Genomic DNA, 27,794 nt, shown 5'->3' with positions numbered 1-27,794 from the left:
GTAGCTTGTTGAGGAGAGAGGAGTTATTAATTTTCCAAGCAATTAGGCTTACGATTTTCACAAGCATATTCTATTTACTTTGAAAGAGGGACCAGAGCCATATCTAGAGACAATTAGCCTACAGAGACTTGAGACTCTTTTGGCTTGGATAAGCAACCACCAACAACACCTCAGCAACTGCATAGTAACACTAATTACTAAGTGCTAATGCCACAAAAACACTCAGAACACCTTAGCAACCACATAGCAACACCCTAGCCCACAACACAAACCCTTGAAAAAAATGAAACCCTTTAAAAAAAATCTCAATGCATAAAACTGATGGTTAATTTATTAACTCATCTGAAAATAAATTATGCATTTTAGATATTTTAAAATATCTAATTTATAAATGCTTAAAAGTTGCAACTATATTTTATGCTTATAGATCGCTGCAAGACGACATATTTTTGCTCTTGCCTGTTAAATATGCACGCTGCCACGCACATGTTTTCGAACCAAGATGAAGCACATTTGCACAGAGTCCACGTGCATCAGTGAGAGCAGTGCACGCGGTCGCGCGCAATTATTTCACGATGACTCGGTATCAGGAATTGTACCCCAACCTCTCCGTTATGATAACACGGGTTTGCTCCAGTTCCTCAGGTACCAAAATTGTCATGATTTAAGTCTTTATATGAACCGATATGGTTTGGTGTCTTGTGAAACTATAGTAACGTTACCGATTCGAAGTTTCACTCAGCATGATGTTGATTAAGGCAGTGATTGACAGGTTTGATCATGGTCAGACATGGCGATACATTTTTATCGCGTTTTTATATTATTAACTTTAACACGTCAACGTTGTTGTTTTTTGTGCAAAAGGTGAAGTACCTCTCCTATTAAGAGGCCGTACTGTTCTATCTTTGCAAATCCTGCACATTCATGGTGAATCTGGGTCAAATTAAACCCAATCTGAACCGGATAAGTTAGACATGTGCATGGTTTAATCTGTTAGAATACATTTTAAAGTTAGATTAGGCTAACGTTACATGTAGGACCGTGTAACGTGTTTCTGTCCATGTAACGTAACGTTAGTTTTTTTTTTACACCACTTAGCATAACAAATTAGAATAAAAAAAAAACAGATATTACTTAGGCCCTAGATGCTCTTATTGTTAATGTTTAATTGTCAACAATATAACATGTATTTGTATGTATATTATATTATATTATATCTATATAATTGTATGGTATGAATTAAATGTAATAAATATCATTGTTTATTTATAGGCTAATGTAGGCCTACTGTTAAATTGGCGCTGAGAATTGGCGTCAGTGCATTTTGGGAACAGTAGGTTTCATAACTTTTAAAATGTAATTATGCCATCAATCGTATTTTACTGTTCGTTTTGAGCTCTTTGCATATTTCCTATGTGTGTGTTTTTTTCATATATAATAATTTTATTCTCGTTAAACACAGTTGTTTTGTAGTTCTATTACATCAGAAGCTGCTTGCACACAGCAGAAAGTTAAGTTCCTAAACAACAACAACGTGCCTCTGCTTGAATCTTTTCCTCCAATTCCCTTAGATTCGAGTGGCTCTGCTGTGATGAGAGAGGTGTGGAACACTGGTGAGAGCTCATTTACAGGTAAAACTGAACCTGCTCCTATTTAGAGCTGAACTGAATATGCATTTGTACCCATTAAAGGGCACCTATTATGACATTTAAAATGTTCCTAATGTTGTTAAGGGAGTCCCCAACAACAGTTTTACGTGCATGCAATGTCAAAAAACACTTTTGTTTTCGTATAATATGCATTTATTTTTACCTGATTTGCTCACCGACTCCCAAATGATTCGTTCAACGACTCATTTTTCCAAACCCCTCCTTTGCGCGACGCTAATCTGCGTTGATTGGTCAGATGACCCAGCAGTGTTTACAGAGATAATACTTATTGTTTAACACGGAGTACAATGATGCTTTTATCAATTAAATCGTGTTATAATAATGATTACAGTCCACTGCTTTGTAGTTTGTAGTAAAAAACTAAAAATAAGATCAATAATTTAATGTTATGTTAGCGAGCATAGCCCAGATTTCATATTGTAAAAGCACAATAAGTCTTTGTTTGCATTAGCCCGATGCATAAACATAATGTTTTTACAAAAAAAAAAAAAAAAAATGCAGTTACGTTACTACGAGGTATTACTCTATTCTTTAAGACAACTCCGAAAACAACGACAAACACTTCACATATCTCAATACAATTGTCATTGAAGACCTAGAAGCTAAACGGTGCTTACACAACAAACTAAATAAAAAAGCATGCTACATAAAACATAAAAGCAACAATTATTAATAACACTTACAGGTTGTGATACGGAGGAGGAAGCTGATGCAAATACACTTAGAAATGAACCTTCCTTCAATATCAGCCGGCTCGCGAATCCAAGTTTGATTGCATTTAAAAGCAATCGTCTTCAAAATGGCGCGAACAAAGCACAAGGCTCGGACTATACTTCTGTGGTATAGTTGTATATATGAATTGTAGCCACTTAGTCTTCAAATGCTCCTCCTTGGGCAGATGAAAAAAGTTGGCTTTTGAGTCGCACTTCAGAACACAGCGTCTCGTCGCCATGATGTTTCCCTGCTGGCCTTGGAGCGCAATAAGTGGGCGTATCATATTCAAATAACTTGACAAGTTGACGTCATCTAGTCAGAGAAAAAGCTTCGGTCTTCTAACGATTCATAAAAATGACTCCGAGTCGCCTTACTTTTGAAAGACAATAACTTTATATACGGTGCACTTTCATATTACAAACTTTGCAGGATGTTTTTGTTCACTTAGATCTATGTTACACACTACATGAAAGGTAAATTTCAAAATTCCATAATAGGTGCCCTTTAAAATATATTTACTTTAAAGGAAGGGTTAGTTCACCCAAAAATTTTATTCAAATTCAAACAACAAAAATTCTGTCATTAATTACTCACCCTCATGTCGTTTCCAAACCCAGATGACTTTCATTCATCTTCGAAACACAAATAAAGATCTTTTTGATTAAATCTGAGAACTCTCTTTCCCTCTATTGACAGCTCAAAAAGTTCATAAAGAGATTGTAAAACTAATCCATACTGTATGAATTGACCATTTCAGTCCACATTTTCTGAAGAGACTCGATCGCTTAATAGGATGAACAGATTGAATTTAGGCGCTTTTTTTTATTATTTTTTATCAACTCTGTTGTGGTAAACGGAAGCTCAAGCATGTTTCCCTGACGAGCGAGAACCAATGAGGTTCATTCCCATGTGTTACGCAGCACATTTGACTATAACACTATCAAAGTGTCTAGTAAGCTTCCCTAACTTTGCTGCGCAGCATTAATTACTAGACAGACTCCAGTCCAGACAATGCCTTCGAATATGCTTTAATCACGGCCGGATCTCAGACAAATTTCAGAGAGAATCCCACCAGCAAAAAGAATACAACAGTTTTTATAGAATAGGAGTAGGGCTGCACGATATTGAAGAAAAATGCGATAACTCATTAAATAATGCGATACGATAATGCTTAAAGTGTGTAAAATAAACTATTTAACTAAACTAATTAAATTATATAACATGCATACGTGTTTCACATTCTTTTTGTGACAAGAAAACATCCCTATAACTTCTGAAAGTGAAGTGTTAGAAAGAAGTGTTATTTTAACATCAGTGTAAACCATGGGGTTTCAGGTTATCCTACATTAGGTTTATTAACAACAGAAACTGAATAATCAAATGTAAAAATAAAACACGGCTTAGTTTTCACTGTATTAATTAAATATACTGAGGCTATGTTTACACGGAAACGATCTGAAGAGAAAACGCAAAAGTGCCGTTGCGTTATCACTTTTTATTCTGCGTATAGACGAGCGTTATGAGGGGGAAATCTGCGTGCATATGGTGACGCAAAAGTGTGTGAAATTCGATGTAGTGTGCACTCCAGGCGGCTAGGTGGCAATGTGGAGCACTGAAAGTGAAAGAGCCGCTGACACAGTTTTTCATGTTTAATACGGTAAAGCTGCTGCTTTAACCCCCGGTGCTCTTCGCGTGTCGCTCAAAAATGACAGATTTTTTTTTTGTTGTTTTTTTGTCAATGAAATTAATGCTATATTTTAGTTTGATAATGTTTTGCTATTTTCCTGTACTGGCGCATGCCTGTGACGTAAATGCGTACGCGATGCCTTCACTGTCTAGTATACTTTTGACCTTTAGACGGGAACGCGATGGTGGAGCGTTTTTAAGATTTCCACTCTGGAGGGTGGTTTCACTTTTTAGCGTTTTTAAGCCCCAAAAACGTCGTCGCCGTGTAAAGGAAAGGCACATCCGATAAAATATTTTTACGTTTTCACCCGCGAGCGTTCTCGTGTAAACAGGGCCTGATTCTTATTAAAGCTACAAAAGTTATTCAGCCAAGAGCAGCGAGTGATTTTCTTTTCTCTGTCTTTAGTTCATGACCCCAGTTATTGCAAGCTGTTGCGATATACATATATCGCAATATATACATTTGCGATATTTCGATATATTGTGCAGCCCTAAATAGGAGTATGGCAAAAATGACATGATACAATACATAATTTCCCTGCAATTCATCATAGGCAAACCCATCTGTTACTAGGTAGAAATAAACTCTGTTTTCTTGATTATTTCATTGTTCACAAGTTTTCAAACCTAGACACCTGTCTAGTTTCATTTCCCCTATTTGTTATTTATACATTCACACATTCAAAGTCACGAGTTTTCGACCAAAGGGTTTGGAAACATTTAAGATTCAAAAGCATATGAATGTTGTTCCTGCCAGAAAAATAAATGTTAGTTATGATTAATTAAAAAATATCCATCACAAGGGACAGAAATTGTTCAGATATCATCAAAAAGATCTTCATTTGTGTTCCGAAGATGAACAAAAGTCTTTTTGGTTTGGAACAACAGGAGGGTGAGTAATTAATGACAGAATTATTTTTTGGGGGGGAACTATCCCTTTAAATTAAATGTAAAAATGTATAATTGTTGGGGTGCTTTCTTAGCCAGACTTTAAGCACATCGTCATCCTCTGTTCTCAGTTGCAGAAATTGCCTTACATTCCCTTCATCATTACCATGGCCAAGCAGACCTTGGCAAGAAAATGTATTGACTTCATTATTTTGACCAGGCATAATCTAGCCTCTCTCTGCTCCTTCACTGTGGATAGCTGTGTTTCAATGCTTCTTTTTTGGTGGGTGTATGTTTTTATCTTCACTTTATGAGCTTGACTGAAAATTTGTCAATGGCTCTTTTACAATTGGTGCTTACACAACAAACTAAATAATTATTAAGCATGCTACATAAAACATAAAAGCAACAATTATTAATAACACTTACAGGTTGTGATACGGAGGAGGAAGCTGATGCAAATACACTTAGAAATTAACCTTCCTTCAATATCAGCTGGCTCGCGAATCCGAGTTTGATTGCATTTAAAAAGCAATCGTCTTCAAAATGGCGCGAACAAATCACAAGGCTCGGACTATACTTCTGTGGTATAGTTGTATATATGAATTGTAGCCACTTAGTCTTCAAATGCTCCTCCTTGGGCAGATGAAAAAAGTTGGCTTTTGAGTCGCACTTCAGAACACAGCGTCTCGTCGCCATGATGTTTCCCTGCTGGCCTTGGAGTGCAATAAGTGGGCGTATCATATTCAAATAACTTGACAAGTTGACGTCATCTAGTCAGAGAAAAAGCTTCGGTCTTCTAACGATTCATAAAAATGACTCCGAGTCGACTTACTTTTGAAAGACAATAACTTTATATACGGTGCACTTTCATATTACAAACTTTGCAGGATGTTTTTGTTCACTTAGATCTATGTTACACACTACATGAAAGGTAAATTTCAAAATTCCATAATAGGTGCCCTTTAAAATATATTTACTTTAAAGGAAGGGTTAGTTCACCCAAAAATTGTATTCAAATTCAAACAACAAAAATTCTGTCATTAATTACTCACCCTCATGTCGTTTCCAAACCCAGATGACTTTCATTCATCTTCGAAACACAAATAAAGATCTTTTTGATTAAATCTGAGAACTCTTTCCCTCTATTGACAGCTCAAAAAGTTCATAAAGAGATTGTAAAACTAATCCATACTGTATGAATTGACCATTTCAGTCTACATTTTCTGAAGAGACTCGATCGCTTAATAGGATGAACAGATTGAATTTAGGCGTTTTTTTTTATTTATTTTTTTATCAACTCTGTTGTGGTAAACGGAAGCTCAAGCATGTTTCCCTGACGAGCGAGTCAATGAGGTTCATTCCCATGTGTTACGCAGCACATTTGACTATAACACTATCAAAGTGTCTAGTAAGCTTCCCTAACTTTGCTGCGCAGCATTAACTACTAGACAGACTCCAGTCCAGACAATGCCTTCGAATATGCTTTAATCACGGCCGGATCTCAGACAAATTTCTGAGAGAATCCCACCAGCAAAAAGAATACAATAGTTTTTATAGAATAGGAGTAGGGCTGCACGATATTGAAGAAAAATGCGATAACTCATTAAATAATGCGATACGATAATGCTTAAAGTGTGTAAAATAAACTTAAATTATCTTTAAGATATATTTTAAATTATATAACATGCATACGTGTTTCACATTCTTTTTGTGACAAGAAAACATCCCTATAACTTCTGAAAGTGAAGTGTTAGAAAGAAGTGTTATTTTAACATCAGTGTAAACCATGGGGTTTGGGGTTTCAGGTTATCCTACATTAGGTTTATTAACAACAGAAACTGAATAATCAAATGTAAAAATAAAACACGGCTTAGTTTTCACTGTATTAATTAAATATACTGAGGCTATGTTTACACGGAAACGATCTGAAGAGAAAACGCAAAAGTGCCGTTGCGTTATCACTTTTTATTCTGCGTATAGACGAGCGTTATGAGGGGGGAATCTGCGTGCATATGCTGACGCAAAAGTGTGTGAAATTCGATGTAGTGTGCACTCCAGGCGGCTAGGTGGCAATGTGGAGCACTGAAAGTGAAAGAGCCGCTGACACAGTTTTTCATGTTTAATACGGTAAAGCTGCTGCTTTAACCCCCGGTGCTCTTCGCGTGTCGCTCAAAAATGACAGATTTTTTTGTTGTTGTTTTTTTGTCAATGAAATTAATGCTATATTTTAGTTTGATAATGTTTTGCTATTTTCCTGTACTGGCGCATGCCTGTGACGTAAATGCGTACGCGATGCCTTCACTGTCTAGTATACTTTTGACCTTTAGACGGGAACGCGATGGTGGAGCGTTTTTAAGATTTCCACTCTGGAGGGTGGTTTCACTTTTTAGCGTTTTTAAGCCCCAAAAACGTCGTCGCCGTGTAAAGGAAAGGCACATCCGATAAAATATTTTTACGTTTTCACCCGGGAGCGTTCTCGTGTAAACAGGGCCTGATTCTTATTAAAGCTACAAAAGTTATTCAGCCAAGAGCAGCGAGTGATTTTCTTTTCTCTGTCTTTAGTTCATGACCCCAGTTATTGCAAGCTGTTGCGATATACATTTATCGCAATATATACATTTGCGATATTTCGATATATTGTGCAGCCCTAAATAGGAGCATGGCGAAAATGACATGATACAATACATAATTTCCCTGCAATTCATCATAGGCAAACCCATCTGTTACTAGGTAGAAATAAACTCTGTTTTCTTGATTATTTCATTGTTCACAAGTTTTCAAACCTAGACACCTGTCTAGTTTCATTTCCCCTATTTGTTATTTATACATTCACACATTCAAAGTCACGAGTTTTCGACCAAAGGGTTTGGAAACATTTAAGATTCAAAAGCATATGAATGTTGTTCCTGCAAGAAAAATAAATGTTAGTTATGATTAATTAAAAAAAATCCATCATAAGGGACAGAAATTGTTCAGATATCATCAAAAAGATCTTCATTTGTGTTCCGAAGATGAACGAAAGTCTTTTTGGTTTGGAACAACAGGAGGGTGAGTAATTAATGACAGAATTATTTTTTGGGGGGGGAACTATCCCTTTAAATTAAATGTAAAAATGTATAATTGTTGGGGTGCTTTCTTAGCCAGACTTTAAGCACATCGTCATCCTCTGTTCTCAGTTGCAGAAATTGCCTTACATTCCCTTCATCATTACCATGGCCAAGCAGACCTTGGCAAGAAAATGTATTGACTTCATTATTTTGACCAGGCATAATCTAGCCTCTCTCTGCTCCTTCACTGTGGATAGCTGTGTTTCAATGCTTCTTTTTTGGTGGGTGTATGTTTTTATCTTCACTTTATGAGCTTGACTGAAAATTTGTCAATGGCTCTTTTACAATTTCGAAACCCAGCTGGATCCATATTTTTGGCAAGAGTTCTGCTCTGTTGTTTGAAGGCTTGCATGCAATGAAAACAAAATGTGCCTTTGGCACTGGGAGAATAATGAAGCCATGGATAGGTTTCAGGAGAAGTGTCTTACTCAGAAGTTGCTGGTTTGGAATGACTCTTGGGTCAGGCTGGTTTGCCTTGTTATACATCTCATCCTGACTCTCACTCTCTTCCCTGTCTAATCTTGTGCCGCCTTCTTTCCTTTCTCAGTCCCTGGCTCTCTCTCTGGCTCCTAGAAATGAAAAGAGGAGTTTGCCATACTCTTAATTACTGGTACCCAAAGCTACTGTACACAACAGCAATACCACTGCCATAATCGGTGTTACTCAGTAACGCATTACTGTAACATTATTATTATTAGTAACCGTTTAAAGGTGACGCATGTAGTTTGTGTTGCACTAGTGCCACCTAGAGGAATCACAAAAATTAGGCATATTTTGCAAACAACGCCTTTGAGTGTGGCGTCTGACCGAAACAACTACTTTCAATAAAAGGTCCAACATATTAGAAATACTTCTTACTGTGTTGCCATGTGTCAAGAGAGTTAGCAACTCTGTGTAGAGCGAACGCGAGCGTTTAGCTTATAATAAACAAATCCAACGTGGACTGGGAAATTTGGACATGACAGCATACCCGGTTAAAAAAGTCACCGCTCGCCACAGAAATAAACTGCAGTGAGAGGCTGCAGTGTTTGTTTGCAGTTATGCAGTTTGTCAAATTCTCGGGATAGCAGCATGTGTCCAAATTTTAATCTTAACCGTTCTATTTCATCAGCAACAATCTGAAAACAGGGCTTTAAGTGTAAAATACCGAACTTGTCCTTTAAAATACCAGCTTGTTTAGTGATAGTATGTGAGCACACAGCCAGACCCACCTGAGCTAGATATCAAAGACTAGAAAGACAGTTCACTCCTATTACTTATGAATGGGAGAAACTGTCCCGCTTTCTAAGTAAAAGAGCCAATCACTGATTGGTAAAGTCATTGTGTCACTGCATCGATTAAAAGCTACGGTTCCCATAGGAACCTGAGACTCGCGCTTAGGACAGCACATATGCGCATTTGCTCATCTAGCCTGAAAAGTAAGGGTTTGGTGGGACTCTGAAAGTATCGAGTGGAATGGATATGAGCAGCTGCATGGAAATCAACGCTGTAGCTTGACTGACGGCGCTCTGAAAAGTGAACTTACATATGTCCTGAATTAGAGATGGTAAAAGTGAGTGTGTCCAATATCATTGGTCTTAAAAAGTGGGTGGGTCTTTCTTGTCCCACCCATATACAATGGTTCCGATGCCCATGTTCAGTTCAGCTCTTCGGCATGTGCACTTAACTCAAGCATAAAATGCAATGCATGATAATTCTCAAATACAGTAATTCTAGATCCTATTTGCCGTGTACTTTGTTTAGCAGAATAACAGTAAGATCATTTAACTAAAAACATAACTAGCTTCTACAGAAATATGGCCAGAATAATATTCCATTCCTCCTGATAAACATTATGAGTTGTCTGGAGTGGCTTGAGTGTATCTTTTTCATGTCTTTTCAACTGTGTTTTGTGTGTTTCAGATCATGACGGCCGCTGGTTGGGGGTCCATCAAAGTTGGGGGTCCGTAAAGGGTAGTTTAAACAATGATCCAGTACACATGCAGCATCGTGGTGGAGCCCCAGGGCCGTCTTGGCCGGGCCCCCGCAGCAGGTTTCAGAACGGCTGTGTTGATGTGTCTGTGATGGGTAGTCAGAATGGGGTGTCCAAACAGAGATTGTAAGTGTTGTTGCAAATGATTCGGCTTCATAAATAATGATTGGATGTATGTAATGTTTGCATGTAACTCTCTGCCCATGTTATGCTTTTCCTGCAGTATTCCATATGGACGTCCCAGTTGGAAAGGAGAGAAGCGAATAGACCGGATAGGAAATGCACAGAGATTCGGACCAGAGGATAAAGGGAGAGAAGAAAAAACATGGTTCAAAATGACAGTAAGAGTTCAGCAATAGTTTACCCTATTTTTCAACTTAACCGTGTTGGATTGGAATGACATGATGGTGTGTAAATGATGAGAAAACTATTCATTTAACATCAGTGTTTACTACATCACAATAGAGTTAACATCATATTAACCAGTGATAAATGAATTAAGTATTAAGCTCCACAGCAGACAGATTTATACGCAATAAGATATTAAACCTAACCAGCAAAAGCCATTCATTTATCTAGACTCCTGATGACTGTGTTGTTCATACTTTTGTTTCACAGATCCCACATGGACAAAAGTATGATAAAAGATGGCTGCTAACATCACTACAGAATCGCTGTCCCATTGCGTTTACTCCATTACACGTAAGTGATCGTAATGAAGTGGTCAGTTATGCTGAACAAGTCTTGAAGGTGTAACTGTATGTCCACTAGAGGTCAGTGGAGCTGTTTGTAATTCAGTTGTGTTTAACTGTATTGGTAAATGTTGAACATTTTAGTGTGTAATGTTGCTGTTTAAGCATGAAAAAGGTATGCAAAGAACAAGTCTACTCCAAAGGGAGTTATTCTCTATATCTGTGCGCACTGTTTCTGAACTCCCTGAAACACCTCCATTGTAGTCTTGAGTTTTCTTCCAGGGATGTACAGTACGTGTCACAATATCCCTCATTTTAATAATTCCAACCCAAAGCATATGCAAATAAAGGGGACGAGGCCTGGTTGAGATACATTAGTAGTGTGTTGAAACTCATAGTTCTGGTAAGGGGCATAACATTTCCGAAACAGGCTCGATGCAGTTGACCAATCAGAACACACTGCTCCAGCCAACCAATCAGAGCACTTAATTCCAGTTTTTGGAAGGAGGGGCTCCATAGTTACAGGAACTAAACAGAACGTTACTGACAGACTGGGAAGAGAGGAGCTGCAACAATGTCATTACCAATACATTGTTTTCAGTTGATGTTTGTCTGGTTGTGTCTCTCTGTGTTTTTGTCTAGTACTCCACAGAGGGACATACAGTTAATTTCTATCTTGAGGATCCTGCCACTGCCAGCGCTCTGTGCAAACTCACACACAGAGTTACAGACAGTGAAGGCCAGAGGGTACTGTACTGCTTCATGTATTCTTTAAAAGATTCATCTTGTACTATGGATCCTGAATTCCATGTTTCTTGTTCTCCAGGTGGTCGTGCTTATGAGCCATTGTTCCAGTCTCCCCTTCCTCCAAAGTGAGCTGAAACCACAAGATCTGGAACATTTAAAGGTCTGACCTACAGCTGCTTCTTGCTGCAGTAACATTTGTGGCCTACAGGGGGCAGCTGTTCCATTTAAAGTGTAGTCAAAAAATGTAGGGTGAGACTTGATTTTGTCCATCGGGAATAGAGAGCCTAAGCCCCTCCCCTTCCGGTTGACAACCTTGGGACCTCATTTCGGAAAAATATTGTATGGTAGTCAATGGCGAGAGACAACAAATATTTTGATCTCGTTTGAATTGTGCCCTGAATTGCACATATGATGTTGGTCAATTTAAAATAAAATAATTTTAAATAATTTTAAAACAATTTTAAAGTCAAGAAAGTCACAGTTTGATGTAAAACTGTTGAGGTATAAGACTGTGAAAATACGTAATTACAAAGACTACAAACCGAAAAGGTGCACATGTGACGTCATACCTTTTCTCTCAATGAATGAAGCTAACTTTACTGAAGCTAACGTCTGTCATGTTTTCTATAGTCTTACGTTATAATCGTAACGTTACGCCGTGATGCCTGAGTGTTTTGTACCAGACTGCACACATACGAGCAACGGTGACGTACAGTGCGAGACGAGAGATGTAGTTCATTGAGTGATTTTCACATAAAACTAAACGTTACTGTTTTATGACAAACTGCGACTTTCTTGACTTTCATAATTATCTTTCAAATTGACAAACATCATATGTGTAATTCAGGCCACAGTTCGGACGGAATAAAAAGATAAGTTGTCTCTCGCCATTTCTTACCATTTTTTCCGAAATAAGGTCCCATGAGCCGGAAGCGGAGGGACGGGACTTAAGCTCTCTATTGGATGGTTGTGGTTTGCTATTGGTGGATCTCATGTGAGTGACAGGCTGTCCTGCCCTCATGCCAGTATGTTTACTGGCATCATCAGAGAAGAGAAGTCTGCAAGAGGGAGGGGAAGATATTTTGAATAAAACGGCACATAAATTGAAAAAAAATAAAAATAATAATGTGCGAGGTTAAATCTTTTATAATAAATGCTGCAATATTCCATGAAAACAAGAATTGTCAATTTTGATTTCATGCCAACTTTAACTGTTGCTATTCTTTTCTGCAGCATTGCATGTCCAAACGCTTCAATGGTTCCCAGAAGTCTCTCAACCTGAGCAGCATCCGCACTGATCCAGGTAAAACTATACTGAGGGTTTGAGTGCTCAAAACCCTGACATTGCACAAAAAAGTACAATAGATTCCCCAAGTTAAGATGAACCGTTATTTGTCAGAAATGAGTTGAGAGCTTTTCAAAAGGAGAAATTAGAGCTTTACTTTTATTTTTTTCACCAGACTTGGTTTCTCATAATATTGAGATAATCTTAAACCGAAAAAACTGCATGCAAGCTGTGATCAAAATCATACAGGAGAATATCCCAGAGGTAAGACTTGGTGTTTGGGGTTTGTTCAAATTATTAACCAGAAATATAAGCAATAGTAATACTGATGCTAGCCTTAGCAAATACCACTGATCATTCTCTTTTAAATTGCATTCAACTGGGTAATGTTGGTGACAGAGTAGCTTTAAGATCCTTCACATTCACCATGATGTTTCGAGAAGTGTGTCAAAGGCCTGGTGTTCATTGCTTCATAACCCTTCATCTAACCACCGTGAAGTATAAATATAGTAACTATCTAATCCAGCCAAGCTCAGCCATAGTGTCTAGACAAAAATAGGAAATCAAAACATCCAGCTGGTGGAAACGTTGAACTATGCGGTTATATTTCTAGGATAAACAGCTGTGGGTACGTCACGCTCACACTTATTCCAGGAAACATTTGTCAGGTGTCTCAGAGTGATATGAGGTCAGAGCTTATTAGCACATGCATGATAGTAGGGCCAACACTTGTGGTCTTGGCCACTTGACAGCGTGTACATGTGACAGGAAGTAAGTGGGCAAGAATGTCCCAGGTCGGAATAATGCTCAAAACTCAGCGCCCCGCTTCAGAGCTGTATTTAAAGTTAAACGTATCCCATCATTCATCATGTTCAGGAACCCAATTTGGGAAACCCTGCTTTCATGTAAACAAACGTTTAGAGTTTGAAGGAACATTTTATTTCTGTCCCAATCTCTCTTTGATCCTTCACAGATGTTGTGCTTGAACCTGAGCAACAACAAGCTGTGTAAGTTGCATGACATAGCAGAACTGGTGAACAAAACCCCCAACCTGCAGTCACTGAACCTGTCTCATAACGAGGTGAGAGATGCTATTACGCTTATATTTACATCGATAGTGAGACACGTTTGTTATATTATGAGCCCACTTAATTCTTTAGCTTCAATTTGCTCAACTGCAAGCTACACAGAATTTACTTTCAGTGTCTGTTTGACCTCATTCTCTGTCTGTCCGTAGCTGAAGTCAGAGCAAGAGCTGGATGTGGTGAAGGGCTTCAGGCTGGTGGAGCTGTGGCTGGACAGGAACCCTCTGTGTGATCACTTCAAAGATCAGACCTCATACATCAGGTCAGTGCCAGTGAGCTGGGACACACTGTGAGGTTAAAGGTCAAGGTTGATATGATTAGCTGATAGATATACTAAACAGTCTCGGTTCCTTATGAGACATAACAGCAGACCTGTTGGTTTCGAGACTATCGAGATTAATTCCTTAAGTTTTTCTTTGGAGATCCAGGGTTACCACGGTCTTGAAAAACCTGAATGTCTCATTTTAGAAGTGTGATTTATAGACCTGGAAATGTCATGTTAATTAATAAAATCTTAAAACGCCATGGGATTTTTAAAATGAATATACTTTTCTTTTTTTTTCTTTTTTATGCCAAACTCCAAAAAAGTTATCAGAGTAAATTATTACTCGCATATGTTATATATTTTTTTAAAATATTACAATAATTATTTTATATCTAAATGACATCCATGATGGTCCACCTAATTTTTCAACATGTCAGTAAGCTATTTTCTGTGAATGTGCGAGACTTCTGATTCATTGGCAGCTATAGGGAAATAACTAGAAGAATAACAATGCAGTAAACGTGTATGACTATGATGATAAAAATTGTATGATAGAAAATACCAGTTTGCAATATCAAGCAGCATAACAGACTTTTTTTGTACAGGTAAAAAAAAACTGAAAGCAAATGACACCTGAAGCCAGACACATTCAAGTTACAAATGGCCGTGTACACTCTTAAGTTAAAAATAAGGTGGATACTCTCATTTAGGATTGTAGTACCGATTTATAGCCTCATACAGTCCCCATTGAGGCCTGCACAGTCTTATGGTAATTAATATGCCTGGCATATCAAACTATTTTCAAAACCTGGCATTGCAGATGTTAATACATGAACACACATTCATAATTCATTGCTTGTGGTTGAATTCATCCGCTTAATCTGTTATTTAGTTACTGTGGTTTAGAACAAATTATGAGTTTGTCTGAATAAATGAAGGCATGTCTGTCTTGTATGGCACTGTGTTCATCTGCTACCTGTATATGTGCGTTCACATGTGCAAGTGTATGACAGACTGACAATCTCTCATTTCTGTTGGATTTTCTTTTTTCCTTTTCTCCAAATCACAGCAGCAGCATCCTCCTATGTTGTTTCTGGGGCTTTCCAAATCATTCCTCTATTTTGTCCCTCCACAGAGACATTTACTCTTCAGCAGCATCTGTTATACATGAAGTTTATCCCCAACCTTCATACCAGAGAACTAAATTACTCTGTAATATAATAATAGAAATATGTAGGTTGTGTTTCAAGACGGTTGAATAAGATTTAAATGAAAAGACACATTTTTCTTCCTTATCAAGACATCCACTGGAAATAGTATGTTGGCATCTCAAGGGAAATTAGTACACATTTATTTGCTAAATGTAGTACATAATTGCTCATTTTCATATTTTCCCACCCCCTTGTATTCCTGCTCCAGTCAGAGTGCTGTTTTTGTCCAGTTTGGAAGGATGGATACTCAAACACGGGTATGATCAATCTAAGGCAGGCACAGCTGTGGGACTCGGCCCCAGCCTGCAATGATGAAAATGAAGAGCGAATTTGATGGAAGAAAGTTGGCTGTTCCATCACCCAAGCTCATTATTGTATTAAAATGGCTTGAGGACAAACATTTTTTAATGCTAGAGATTGTGAGTGGGAAACCATTAGTTCACAATCACCAAAGAGTACACACACATATACTCCTGCCACTTTAGCTGACACCTTGCTATTATCGCGTTGGACCCCCATTTGCCTTCAGAACTGCCTTAATTCTTCATGGCATAGATTAAAAAAGGTGTGCTGGAAATTTTCCCCAGGTATTTTGGTCCATATTGTCATGATAGCATTCTGCAGTTGCTGCAGATTTGCAACAATTCATGATGTGAATCTCCCGTTCCACCACATCCCAAAGGTGCTCACTGGACTGAGATCTGGTGACTTTGGATGCAGCACCGGTGTCAAGTCAAGTCAAGCTTTTTATTAAGATCCCTTTTGGGCAATTTGGTTGCAGCACAGGTAAACAGACAAAAAAAAAACTGACACATACAATACATCATGATAGTAAATAACACATATTACAAAAAAATTAAAATATAAAAACCTTAAAAAATACCTTTAAGACTTATTTAATAGTCTAATTGCACTCGGAACAAAAGAGTATTTGTATCAATTATTTTTAATCTTTGGTAATCTATAGCGACGACCTGAGGGCAACATAGAGAACTCTGGGTATAAGAAGTGTCCACTGTCTGAAATCACAGAATGGACTCGACTCAAAACATTTCTGTTAAACAGAACTGTCAAGCTTCTTTGCTTTTTACCTATAATCTTCCCACTGTTTTTAACTAATGTTTTTAGTGCATTTTTGTATTTCACACTAAGATTTCCAAACCAGCAGATAATGGAAAAAGACAACACTGGCTCTATATAAGACTTGTAGAATAATTCCATCAGAGTTTTGTCTATGTTAAATGATTAACATAGTGCCTTCTGCCACTGTTGCCCATGCCCATCTGCTTCAAGGTTGGACGTGTTGAGCATTCAGAGATGCTCTTCTGCAGACCTCGGTTGTAATGAGTGGTTGTTTGAGTTACTGTTGCCTTTCTATCAGCTCGAACCAGTCTGGCCATTCTCCTCTGACCTCTGGCATACACAAGGCATTTTCACCCACAGAACTGCCGCTCTCTGGATATGTTCTCTTTTTCTCATGACCATTCTCTGTAAACCCTAAAGATGGTTGTGCATGAAAATCCCAGTAGATCATCAATTTCTGAAATACTCAAACCAGTCCGTCTGGCACCAACAGTCATGCCATGTTCAAAGTCACTTAAATCACCTTTCTTCCCGATTCTGATGGTCAGTTTGAACTTCAGCATATCGTCTTGACCATGCCTAAATTCATTGAGCTGCTGCCATGTGATTGGCTGGTACACTAATAAAGTGTGTGCGTATAAGCAGTGCACTATTGTTCTGTTTTTGCAAACAAATAAAATTATATATACATGTATAGAGTTTTATTTGTTTGCAAAAACAGAACAATGGTGTGAAAACCATTTTTATCTGGTTTCCTTTTCTTCTTTTTTTTAACTCTGCGAAACTAACTGAACTATAAAGAATAAATGCAGTTAAAAACTGTTAACATTATACTTGCCCTGGTCAGGTTATGGGACTCCAATTAGGATCAAACTAATTGTTTAAATTAGTGATAAACTGATTTATCAGGCCAGTTAATCGGCTGATATTTGGCAGTCAGAACGGGTGTACAGGCTGACTCCCCATTCACTTTATTACTGTTTCTCTCACAACTGACTTCATTCTCATGGCAAAATGAAGCTTGCTGGAGTTCGTTGGCTATTTCTCTATGGGAGAATGGATATCTTGGATATTTTGATGGATATCAGGGCACAAGCATCAGTGCCAAAGCTGATAAAAATGCCATCATTGCTTCTGAAATGCACTCATCCAAAGTCAGCGTTCATAAAAACCACATCAATAAAAGCACAGCATCCGTCACTAATCAACAAGTTTGTTTTGGTTGTTTGATTGTGTCATTGTCTTGTTTGTCATTTCTTCCATGCGCTTGCATGGCTTTCATTTACAAAGTCATTTGAGAACTTGTCTGTCTGTTAAAGTAAAACTACTTTCTCCTCTTCTAGTTTAATGGTCAGAGACCGCTGCAAATAAGCAGGTTTTAGATGAAAACATTGCACGCTGAAAGTTATAGTCCTTTTTACTTTCAATAATGATGGTAAGTGAAACGTGGGTTTAAAACTTTAAAAACTGAACCAATCCATCCAGAGAGTGATAAAAATAGGGTTAAAAATATTTTTTCGGTGCTGATCTTGGCGCAGTATTGTTTCTAAATATTTTATTTCATTAGTCTCTTGATCAAAACACATTTCAGCAATCATTCATTGTATTTGCATAAAGAATAAACAAATAAATTAGAAGAATGACTTGAGAGTGCACATGTGATTTTGGTGTGTCTGCTGTAATAATGAGGTGCATCACGCTTTTCCTCTTGTCTCCCGTGACAGTGCTGTTCGGGAGCGATTTCCCAGGCTTCACAGACTGGTGAGCTTTTTTTGATTTGTCAATAATGTTTTGAACTAACAGGACTGAATGTACTGTGCCGTTATTAGTGTTTGTCAGATATTAAGTCAGTCAATCATTGATTGGTCAAGGACAGGATGGCTTATTTCCAGACTGGCTGCCAAAAGAACACACACTGATTAAGTGTCATCAGCAGGCTTGGGAGAGTTACTTTAAAAATGTATTCCGTTACAGTTACAAATTACTTAATAAAAAAAAGTATTCGGTAACGTAATCCAAGTACCACAATTTGAAAGTAATGTACCGGTAATCTGATTACTTTTGGATTACTTCAAGGTCACATATATGAATAAAGTCAAGCAAGAAGAAATATTATTTTATGTTTTTACTTTTATTTATTAAGAATTTGGTCCGGTGTATAATATTTGGAAAATATAAACTATTTAAGAAAATGTCATATAGCTGTAAGTAACTACGTTGTAGCTTAAAACCTATTCAAGCTAAGCAATCATGTCTCATTTCCACAAATTGGGAACACAGCCCTGAATATATATTTATGTAAAGGGCTAGACATCTAGTGGCTACAGTGTGGTATTACAGATTATTTTTGTTTTATTTTTAACTAACATGTACAAGGAACAATAATCTTTAATGCACAGTCTTAATATTAGTTTATTTTAAAATAGGCCTACATGTTGACTAAAGTCGTGATCTTGAAAACTAAATAGCAGCGGAATTTCCATGAATTGAAAGCGTTTTTTTCCCGCGCGCAACAACGTTTCTACTAGCAGATTAATTCTGCGCGTCTGAGGAGATTGTAGACGACTGTTATTTGCGCATGCACCAGCGGGTGGCACACGTGAGTCATTACTGGCAACATAACCAGGAACTACTGTAGTATAATCAAGCAGCGCTTAATATAGTGTTATTATGCCAAAATACGGATTTATTACGTTTTAAATTAAACCATTGTAATCCTGAAAGTATTCCCCCTTTTTCAAAATGTAACTATAATCTGATTGCTAAGTTTTTTTAAATAACAGTTACTGGATTTTTGTTTTCTTTGTAATGCTGTTATTTCCATAGGACGGTCATGTGCTTCCACTTCCGATCTGCTTTGACGTGGAAACACGCACAAACATCCCTCCTTGCAAGGTAGCCTAGAAGTCTGCACTGTTATATTGACCGTTATATTGGTCAAGCAGTATGACTTCAGCGTGTCAATTAAGTTTTTGACTGGATGTGTCTGTAAAACTAATTCAGGGCAGCTGCTTTGTCTCCAATGAAATCCAAGATCTCATTCAGCGTTTTCTGCAACAGTAAGTGCATGTGTGGAAATGTTTTATTAGAGCTGCCTCTTAATGTTTTCTACTATAAGCATGCTTTTATCAGCAGTGATGTGTGTTTGTGTTTGTTTTGTGGAAGTTATTAATGTTTTCTACTATAAGCATGCTTTTATCAGCAGTGATGTGTGTTTGTGTTTGTTTTGTGGAAGTTATTACTGTATATATGACTCTGGGGATAGACAGCGGCTGCTGGAGGCGTATCATGATGGTGCATGCTTCTCTCTCAGTCTGCCACCCATAAATAATCTCTCCAGGTACAGTGTGAGCTCTCTGTCCTTAAAACACTACTCGTCGAGATTAGCTTTAGGCTGTCTTTAATATGCCATTTATCTGGTGTATCACAAAATCCAACATAAACGGGGTAATATTAATTTAAAAATGAAAAGAAATAAAATTACATTAAACATTTTCAGTAGTTTATTTTTGGGCTGCACTATATTGAAGAAAAATGTGATATGCGAAAACTTGTTTAATGCAATACGATAATGCTTTAAGTGTAAAATCAATTTAACCTTTATGCTGCATTAGGACATTTTTGGTCATTTTCAGTTTAATTTCTTTGACCATTTTTGCTGTTTTAATGCAAATGGTATGTAATTTGGCAAAATTGTGACTTTTTGGATAAATTTTTAAAAAATGATCCCATGTTGCATAATATGTATAACACACACTGTGTAGATCAAATAGGAACACCTAGCACCATAATGACCAAAAATGGCCCATTGAAACCCATTAAAACGTAGTTTAAAGCCGGGGCCGTCATTAATACATGAATCATGACTTATGTTGAAACATCCTTTCATTTTGAAGCAAAAGCATTATATTTGCATTATATAGTGTATTCCACCAGATGACGTCACTACATAGGTATTCCCTATGGGGGGAAATGCACGTTATTTTCCTGGTTTCCACTAGGGGCACTATTGAAGGTGTTATGAAGCATTTTAATGGCTCAATGATCTAAAATTATGTTTCTGAGTATGTGTGGATGTCGGAGAGCAATGTGTGTCTGCGTTGACAAAAGTGTGTGTGTGTGTGTGTGTGTGTGTAGGGCCTAAATATAATACATGGTGTTTAGGCGAGTGACAAAAATCATAATATCCTGAAGGTTATATTTTACCCCTTATGTCTATACTCTCTCTATCTCTCCCTTTCTCTGTGTGTGTGTGTTTGTGCGTGTGTCGGTGGTGTAGGATGTGTGTGTAGGCGTGTGTGTGTGTGTGCATTTACAAGAGAAATCGCTTCTCGATGCGTTGTTTTCTTTCGGTTTGATTCCTGCGTATTTTACTCACATACATGAACCTTTGACACAGCTTTGTTTTTTTTTGCAGTCTATGTTTCAAAGTTAATTTATAATTTCTCACCTACGTAGAGGCACAAACACAGCCATGCAGTCAGTCCTTAGACAATAATAACACCTTGCATCTTGCGGCAACACAAAGATGTAGCTGCGAGGGATCCAAAACAAAGTCTGCCTTTGTTTTGGATTAGAATAGTTGAGAAATCAGTGTTTATACAAGTGCGGTTGATGCAAAAGTTATAAAGCTGTGCACCTCTTTGGTGCGGCCATTTCACACTCGACAAGATGAAGAAAACCTACACGACCACCGAAGCAATCGACTACCTTACTGAACTAACAGACAGCGAGCCGGAGTCTGATGGCAGTGTAACGGAGAGCGCCTCAGATGATGCTGTGGAGTTTCAGCTGAATTCGGATTCTAACTCCTCATCTGACTCAACTCAGAGTGATGAACTGGATGACACAGAGGAGACTGCCGATCCTATGTGGACATCAAAAAATGGACTTCACTGGTCACCCACTAACGCCAAGACGCTCCGCTACGTGCCAGCTGAGGTACTGCGACCCGGACCGACACAATACGCAACAGCTCGCATCGTGGACCCTAGGTCTGCATTTCAGCTACTGTTCACGGAGGAGATGGTAAAATTAATTGTGGACAGAACAAATCTCCAGGGGAGACGGTCCGAGACCGATTGGATTAATGTGGATGCAACAGAAGTCGAGGCTTATCTTGGGGTGCTAATTCTGGCTGGAGTCTACAAGTCCAGAAATGAGTCCACCCGGAGCCTGTGGGATGACCACACAGGCCGGCCCATCTTCAGGGCCACCATGCCTCACCGCAATTTCCAGAAGTTCAGTTCAAATGTAAGATTTGACAACAGGCTGACCCGACCTGGACGTTACCGGGATGACAAGCTGGCGGCGTTCAGGCCGATCTGGGATAAGTGGCTGTACCGCCTCCCCCTTCTCTTCAACCCCGGGGTGGACGTCTGTGTAGACGAGCAGCTGGTCGGGTTCCGAGGCCGCTGCAGATTCCGGCAGTATATGCCCAGCAAACCAGCAAAATATGGAATCAAGATCTGGGTCACAAGTGATGTTTCCACGTCACCAAGCAATTTTTGATGTGTAGGGAGACAGGCACAGGTTATAGTCACCTAGTAGAAATCAGGAAAATGTTTGCAATACTGCAGATGTTGGCAGTATGTCAATTGTATGAAAAATGGTACCAACTGGTGGAAAACAGTAAAAAGTAAATATTTTACCCCAAGGCTTGGTAATGACAGGGTATTTGAATAGAAATTATGATTTTATGATATTATGACAGTGGGTTCAAAAATTGATATTTTAATGGGTTTAAATAGGATCAAATTTGTCCTTAACGCGCTATGTGTGATTTTTTTTTAAAAATCTGACACAGCACAAAAAATAAAAATGCACCAAAAATAATTTTGCTGCTAATCTTTGACATATTCAAGACTGTGATAATACAAAGCCAAGGTTTTCACTTTGCATTTAGTATATGGAAAATAATTACATTTTAGTGTTTTTTCCTCTTATACAAATTGATGGTATCGTCACCAAAACTGGAATTTAAAGGGTTAAAATCCTGATATTAAATAAATATTTGGTAGTTATGATGAGGACTGATGCTGGTTAAAATATTTAACTTAGTAAAAGTGGAAAATAATAATAATATAGAATATTTTAGGCAGTGTTTAATATGTGACCATTTTTGGTATTTAACGCACTAAGTGTGATTTTTTTTTTTTAAATCTGACATAACACAAAATCTTTAAATGCACCAGAAATAATGTTGCAGCTAATCTTTGACATATTCAAGACTGTGCTAATCCAAAGCTAAAGTTTTCTCTTTGCATTTAGTATATGGAAAATAATTATGTTTTAGTGTTTTTTCCTCTTATACAAATTGATGGTATAGTCACCAAAACTGGAATTTAAAGGGTTAAAATTCTGAAATTAAATAAATATTTGGTAGGTATGATGAGGACTGTTGCTGGTTAAAAGATTTAACTCAGTAAAAGTGGAAAATAATAATAATATATAATATTTTAGGCAGTGTTTAATATGTGACCATTTTTGGTCCTTAACGCGCTAAGTGTGATTTTTTTAAAAAATCTGACATAACACAAAAAATAAAAATGAGTAAAAATCAATGTTGCTGCTAATCATGGACATATGCAGGCTGTGATAATTCCCTCCCAAGAAATCCACCTAGCATGTAGTACACAATTGTTTTTCATTTTTTTATGTTTTCTCCATCGATAAAAACAGTGGCATCATGTAAACAAATGGCATTTAAGGGGTTAAAATTCTGAAAATTAAATAAATATTTGGTAGTTATTTTCAGGACTGATGTTGGTTAAAATATTTAACTCAATGAAAGTGGAAAAAAATGTAAATATATAATTGTTTTATGGTAGTGTTTAGAGTGGACATTTTTGTCCCTTAATGCACTCAACGTCGTCAAATATATAATGAGGCATAAAGGTTAAAAAAATTAATGAATTAGATGTATATTGATTCATATTAAAGCTGCAAAGGTTATTCAGTCAAGAGCAGTGAATGATTTTCTTTTGTTGTTTGACAGACCGCAGCAGGTTTACTGTATTAGGGCGCTGTCACATTAAGACCCAATAAATGGATCCTATTTACACACAACCAATTTTATTTCCCAACTGTTTACGTTAACTTAAAAATTAAGACATAACTGACTGTGTTAACATGAATACTCTCCAAGACAGGCATTTTGACATAACTGTGTGTATCTGACTGAGTGCAATAAGCCACGAAAGAGAGTTGAATTCGGTATCGTTTGCTGTCCGAGAGGCGTTTTTTTGTGTGTGTCAGACAGCGCAAGAACCACAATGAGTTGTTTTCCGCCGCTTATTGAGCTTAATAATAATTTTTATCATCGAGCAAGTCACACGTAACAATCGTGTGCCTGGTCTATTCTCTGCAATATGCATCAACCTAAAACTCGGACTTTTCGAAACTTTTTGAAGTATATATATATATATATATATATATATATATATATATATATATATATCGTTTTTAATATATATTGTTTCGTTATTTATTTTGGGGGTGAAATGTGACCTAGACTTTTGTTAGATGCATCCACATTGTACACTAGTGTGGGGAAGTAAATTTGAATGAAAAATAATGTTTAATGTTTGTAAATGTGCAAAATTGTACAGTTTATTTGTGGTCTCATTTCTTTTTCCTATAATTTTGCAGGTGCAGGTTGAAAGATTATCATAAACACAGCCGCAATATCAAGAACATCAAAGATCCCTGTATGTTTCAGGAGAAACAAGCAAATTAGAGTTTACAATATGTTAAAAAACATTTTATATTTGTCATGTACATTCATGCCTTCTTCTTCTTTACAGCCGGTCGGTTCCGCTTGCTAAAACGCACTCGCCTGACTCTGGTCGCCTTCCTCAGTGAGCTCCCAAAGACCCAGCATGACATTAATTTAATCAATGTTGATGTCAACACATACACGGTAAGTTCCTCAATGATTTGAACACTGTTATCCCTGGAGCTATTTACAATTTTTGACATCTTGTTGTTTTCCTGTCTTTTCCATAGAGCACTTTATTAGTGTTCACAGTGAGTGGAGTGTTCAAAGAGGGTGAGTCTTGCTTGAACACAGTTACATGTCAAAATGACAGTGTGTTCATCTCAAAATGTTTATTTTCTTCTCTTCAGTTGATGAAATCAAATCGAGAGACTCTGTCAGGGCGTTCTCTAGGGTCTTCATCACAGTTCCAGCTCGGAATTCTGGGTAGGAAAAGCCAACAGCAAATCACAAGCGTGACTAGATAAAAAACACTGTCTGCTTCTGTTTTTCTTTTACCTTTTTGCTGTAATGTATTGCTTAATATGGCTATCTTCATTTACTGGCTTCTCCCTGTGGACGCGCTGTCCAGCTGTTGGGTGAAATTCACAGATTGAATGCTGACTGTCCAACAGCCAATTAAAAGAATCACCGTTAATCACTTGAGCAAATATCCTCTTGGTAACACAGTTGATTTGATGCATGTTTATTGGTGTCTGTTGCATCTTGCAGCCTGTGTATCGTGAATGACCAGCTGTTTGTGAGGAACGCCACCACTGAGGAGATCCGCTGTGCGTTTGCAGCGCCAGCCCCAGCCCTCTCGAGTAGCCCAGCGCCCACCATCTCTGCATCGCAGCAGGAAATGCTCTCCGCCTTCTCTCAGAAGTCTGAAATGAACCTGGAATGGTCTCAAAAGTGAGCAGTGAGGAAAAGCCATGCCATTACACCTAGGTCTTAAAGTGCCTCTATTATGCTGTTTAGTTTATTACCTTTCATGAAGTGTAATATAGCCGTTTTGTGAATGTAAAAGGCCTGCAAAGTTTTAAAGATCAAAGTGCATGATAAATGGAGGTATTTTCTCCCAAAAGAAAGAACCGATTTTGAAGTGCCTGAAACCAGTTGTCAGTCTTTCTTCCTGCATAAACCAATGTAGGTTGTAACAAATTTGCATAATGCCAGCCTGTGGTCTTCATTTGCTGCATGTGAACAACCACTACATCGACCCTCAAACACTAGTTGTAGATAGGGTCTGGAAGAGCTTGGTTCAACTTCCACTTTGATGGACTTCTAAAGGATGAGGACTCGCTGGATTGATGCCGTGAAATTTATGCATCATTATTGTTCGTATCACTGTATATCAAGGCCCGAGGAAGCCTCCGGAGCTGAAATTCAGATGTGGTAATGGGTGTTTGGTTTTCTGACACACACTGTAAGTGGTCGACCAATCACAACAGACTGGGCCATCTGACCAATCGGAGCAGAGGAAGCTCTCGGAAAGGAGGGGTTTAGAGAAACCGAATCCTTTATCGAACCGTTTCAAACACAGTGAGAAAAGAGATGATGCTGCAATGTGTAGTATGAAAGCTTTTTTTTTTTTTTACTTTAGATGCATGTAAACCTATTGTATGAGGCCTCCAGAACAAAATTAGAAACCTTTAAAAGTAGCATAATAGGGGCACTTTGATTCTAGAACTAAATATGGATGTTTCTATTGATGATGTGGGAAATAGTAGGGCTGGGTGATATCAAAATCTCTGCTTTTGTAAATGGCATCATTTATGTGTTTTCAAGGATGTTGGGCTGTAAGTTACACTACAGTAGATATATGTATTGTGCAGTTATTAGTAGGACTGCTTTACATTATTTACAGGTGAGAGTCCCAAAAAATTAAGTACTTTCTATTTGAAAAATATTTCATTTAGAAATAGGCATTATCACTATGGTTAGGATATACTTTTTTTTTCATTGAATTTCCAGTGAAAATACTATACTATACTGTTCTTCGTAAAGTTGCATTTACTTGAAAAGACTTACTAATATAAGATTTTGGTCATACCGCCCAGCCCTAGTCAATATAATCTCGATTCTGTTGGTAAGGCTTGTGTATTGCTGTTAGATGTCTGCAGGATAACGCGTGGGATTTTCACCGAGCAGCTCACATTTTCACGGAACTAAAGGTATGAATCTGCTTGGCCGATAACAGAAATAACAATTTTTAGTAACTGGTGTTTAATATTAACCTCATTTCAGCAGTTCTGTGCTGTCAATAAACCATTTTTAAAATGCATTAACTATGGAAAACTAGACTACCGGTAGTTAAAAAATTGTCCAAAAGCTAATACCATCTCTAAACTTGATGTCTGTCTTTGACTTGTCATGCTGAAATTTTTATTTGAATTCGCTCTTTGAGATCAGGTGATTTGAACATGTTGTAAGTCATTACAGTAAATGTATGTTGGTTACAGTGATCAGATATATAGTTTGAGGTGGACTGTGTGCTATTGAAATCTTGTCACATCCATTTGAGACTTAAAAACTAGTCATTCATCATATTTTATTCTCTTTTAGGCTCAAGGAAAGATCCCAGAAGCTGCTTTCATAAAATGAAAACAACAAACAAACAGATATATATATATATATATATGAATACCTGTTTGTATGTACATAGTTTTATTTGTTGTTTAACAGGCACTTAAGTTGTAATGTCGAACTGAAATGAAACCAAATCTTGTTTTATAATTAATTGTATAATTTTATTTTATTTTTTTCCTCAAAAAGGATTATACATCAGGTTTGTACGTACTACAGCACTGTTTCTGTATTAATTTTAAAAAGCACATTTCTGTTTTAATTGTGATGTCTAAAATATGTGCTGCGCTTTTGTTGGTGTTGAGCTACATTTTTGCAGAAATAAAGTTTGCTATTCTCAGCAAGATAATAAAACATCAATACCTAATTAAGTCTTCACTATATTAAAGAAAGATGATTTTTTTATTAATGCGAAATATAACCACAATCATGACAGAGCATAGAAGGAATATTTGGCCCTTAGAAATTCCAGATGTGTTTGGGAACATGTGACTGAATTTATGTTGAGCAAATAATGAAAAGCAGCCAACAAGTGCATAATATACATCTGACACTGGTCAGTTGTATAAACTTAGCCTCTATGTTAAGTCTCAAGAGCTAATTTGACCAACTAAAAATTACTCAAGATGTAATTAGTCTTACTTTTCTGATTTTCTGAAAAAAATTAAAGTTTAAGACTAACCTAAGCATTTTATTTAACTCCTTAAATACTGTTAAAAAGTTTTGATTTGTTTAACAATATGGTCACAAAATCAAATAATACTTTTTATTCATAGTTTAAGTCCCACTATAAAATTTGAGCATTTTAATAATACAGAATGAGTGTCCAAATGTTATAGTGTAAGCGCCATTCTGTTTTAGTACAGTGATGACATATAGCCTACATAAGGTAATTAATTATATGTAACGATACATGCGTTATTACATAACGCTCTACACCATAAAATAAAAATAATATCATAAATCTACATAATATTTGGTACAAGAAGTTTGATTATTTGCATGACTGGATGAGGTTTTGACCGTCCCAACATGGCGAAC

General features: G+C 37.3%; 1 protein-coding gene across 1 annotated transcript; it reads left to right on the top strand.

Moving 5' to 3' along the window:
• The first annotated feature begins 305 nt into the window (after positions 1-305).
• On the top strand, positions 306-27,246 carry nxf1a (nuclear RNA export factor 1a). Its single transcript, XM_079630312.1, has 22 exons — positions 306-645; positions 1,572-1,631; positions 9,971-10,166; positions 10,264-10,381; positions 10,659-10,742; positions 11,375-11,479; positions 11,559-11,639; positions 12,713-12,782; positions 12,940-13,028; positions 13,738-13,845; positions 14,002-14,111; positions 18,133-18,169; positions 19,235-19,303; positions 19,412-19,467; positions 19,644-19,748; positions 24,059-24,117; positions 24,214-24,329; positions 24,416-24,458; positions 24,536-24,611; positions 24,897-25,079; positions 26,281-26,341; positions 26,733-27,246. The coding sequence occupies exons 1-22, from the start codon at positions 576-578 to the stop codon at positions 26,769-26,771; spliced, it is 1,935 nt and encodes a 644-aa protein (XP_079486438.1). The 5' UTR covers positions 306-575; the 3' UTR covers positions 26,772-27,246.
• Positions 27,247-27,794: the final 548 nt, after the last annotated feature.

This window comes from Phoxinus phoxinus (genome assembly GCF_949152265.1).
Source record: "Phoxinus phoxinus genome assembly, chromosome: 12".
NCBI classification, from domain to species: Eukaryota; Metazoa; Chordata; class Actinopteri; order Cypriniformes; family Leuciscidae; genus Phoxinus; species Phoxinus phoxinus.
The sequence above is the reverse complement of the archived record's forward strand: the minus strand, read 5'-3'. Positions and strand labels throughout refer to the sequence as shown.

Coding starts and splice junctions, on each gene's coding strand:
- nxf1a (XM_079630312.1), top strand. CDS start 576: ATGACTCGGTATCAGGAATTGTACCCCAACCTCTCCGTTATGATAACA. Junction 10,743..11,374: donor TTGCGTTTACTCCATTACAC/GTAAGTGATCGT, acceptor GTTTTTGTCTAG/TACTCCACAGAGGGACATAC. Junction 11,640..12,712: donor AAGATCTGGAACATTTAAAG/GTCTGACCTACA, acceptor TCTTTTCTGCAG/CATTGCATGTCCAAACGCTT.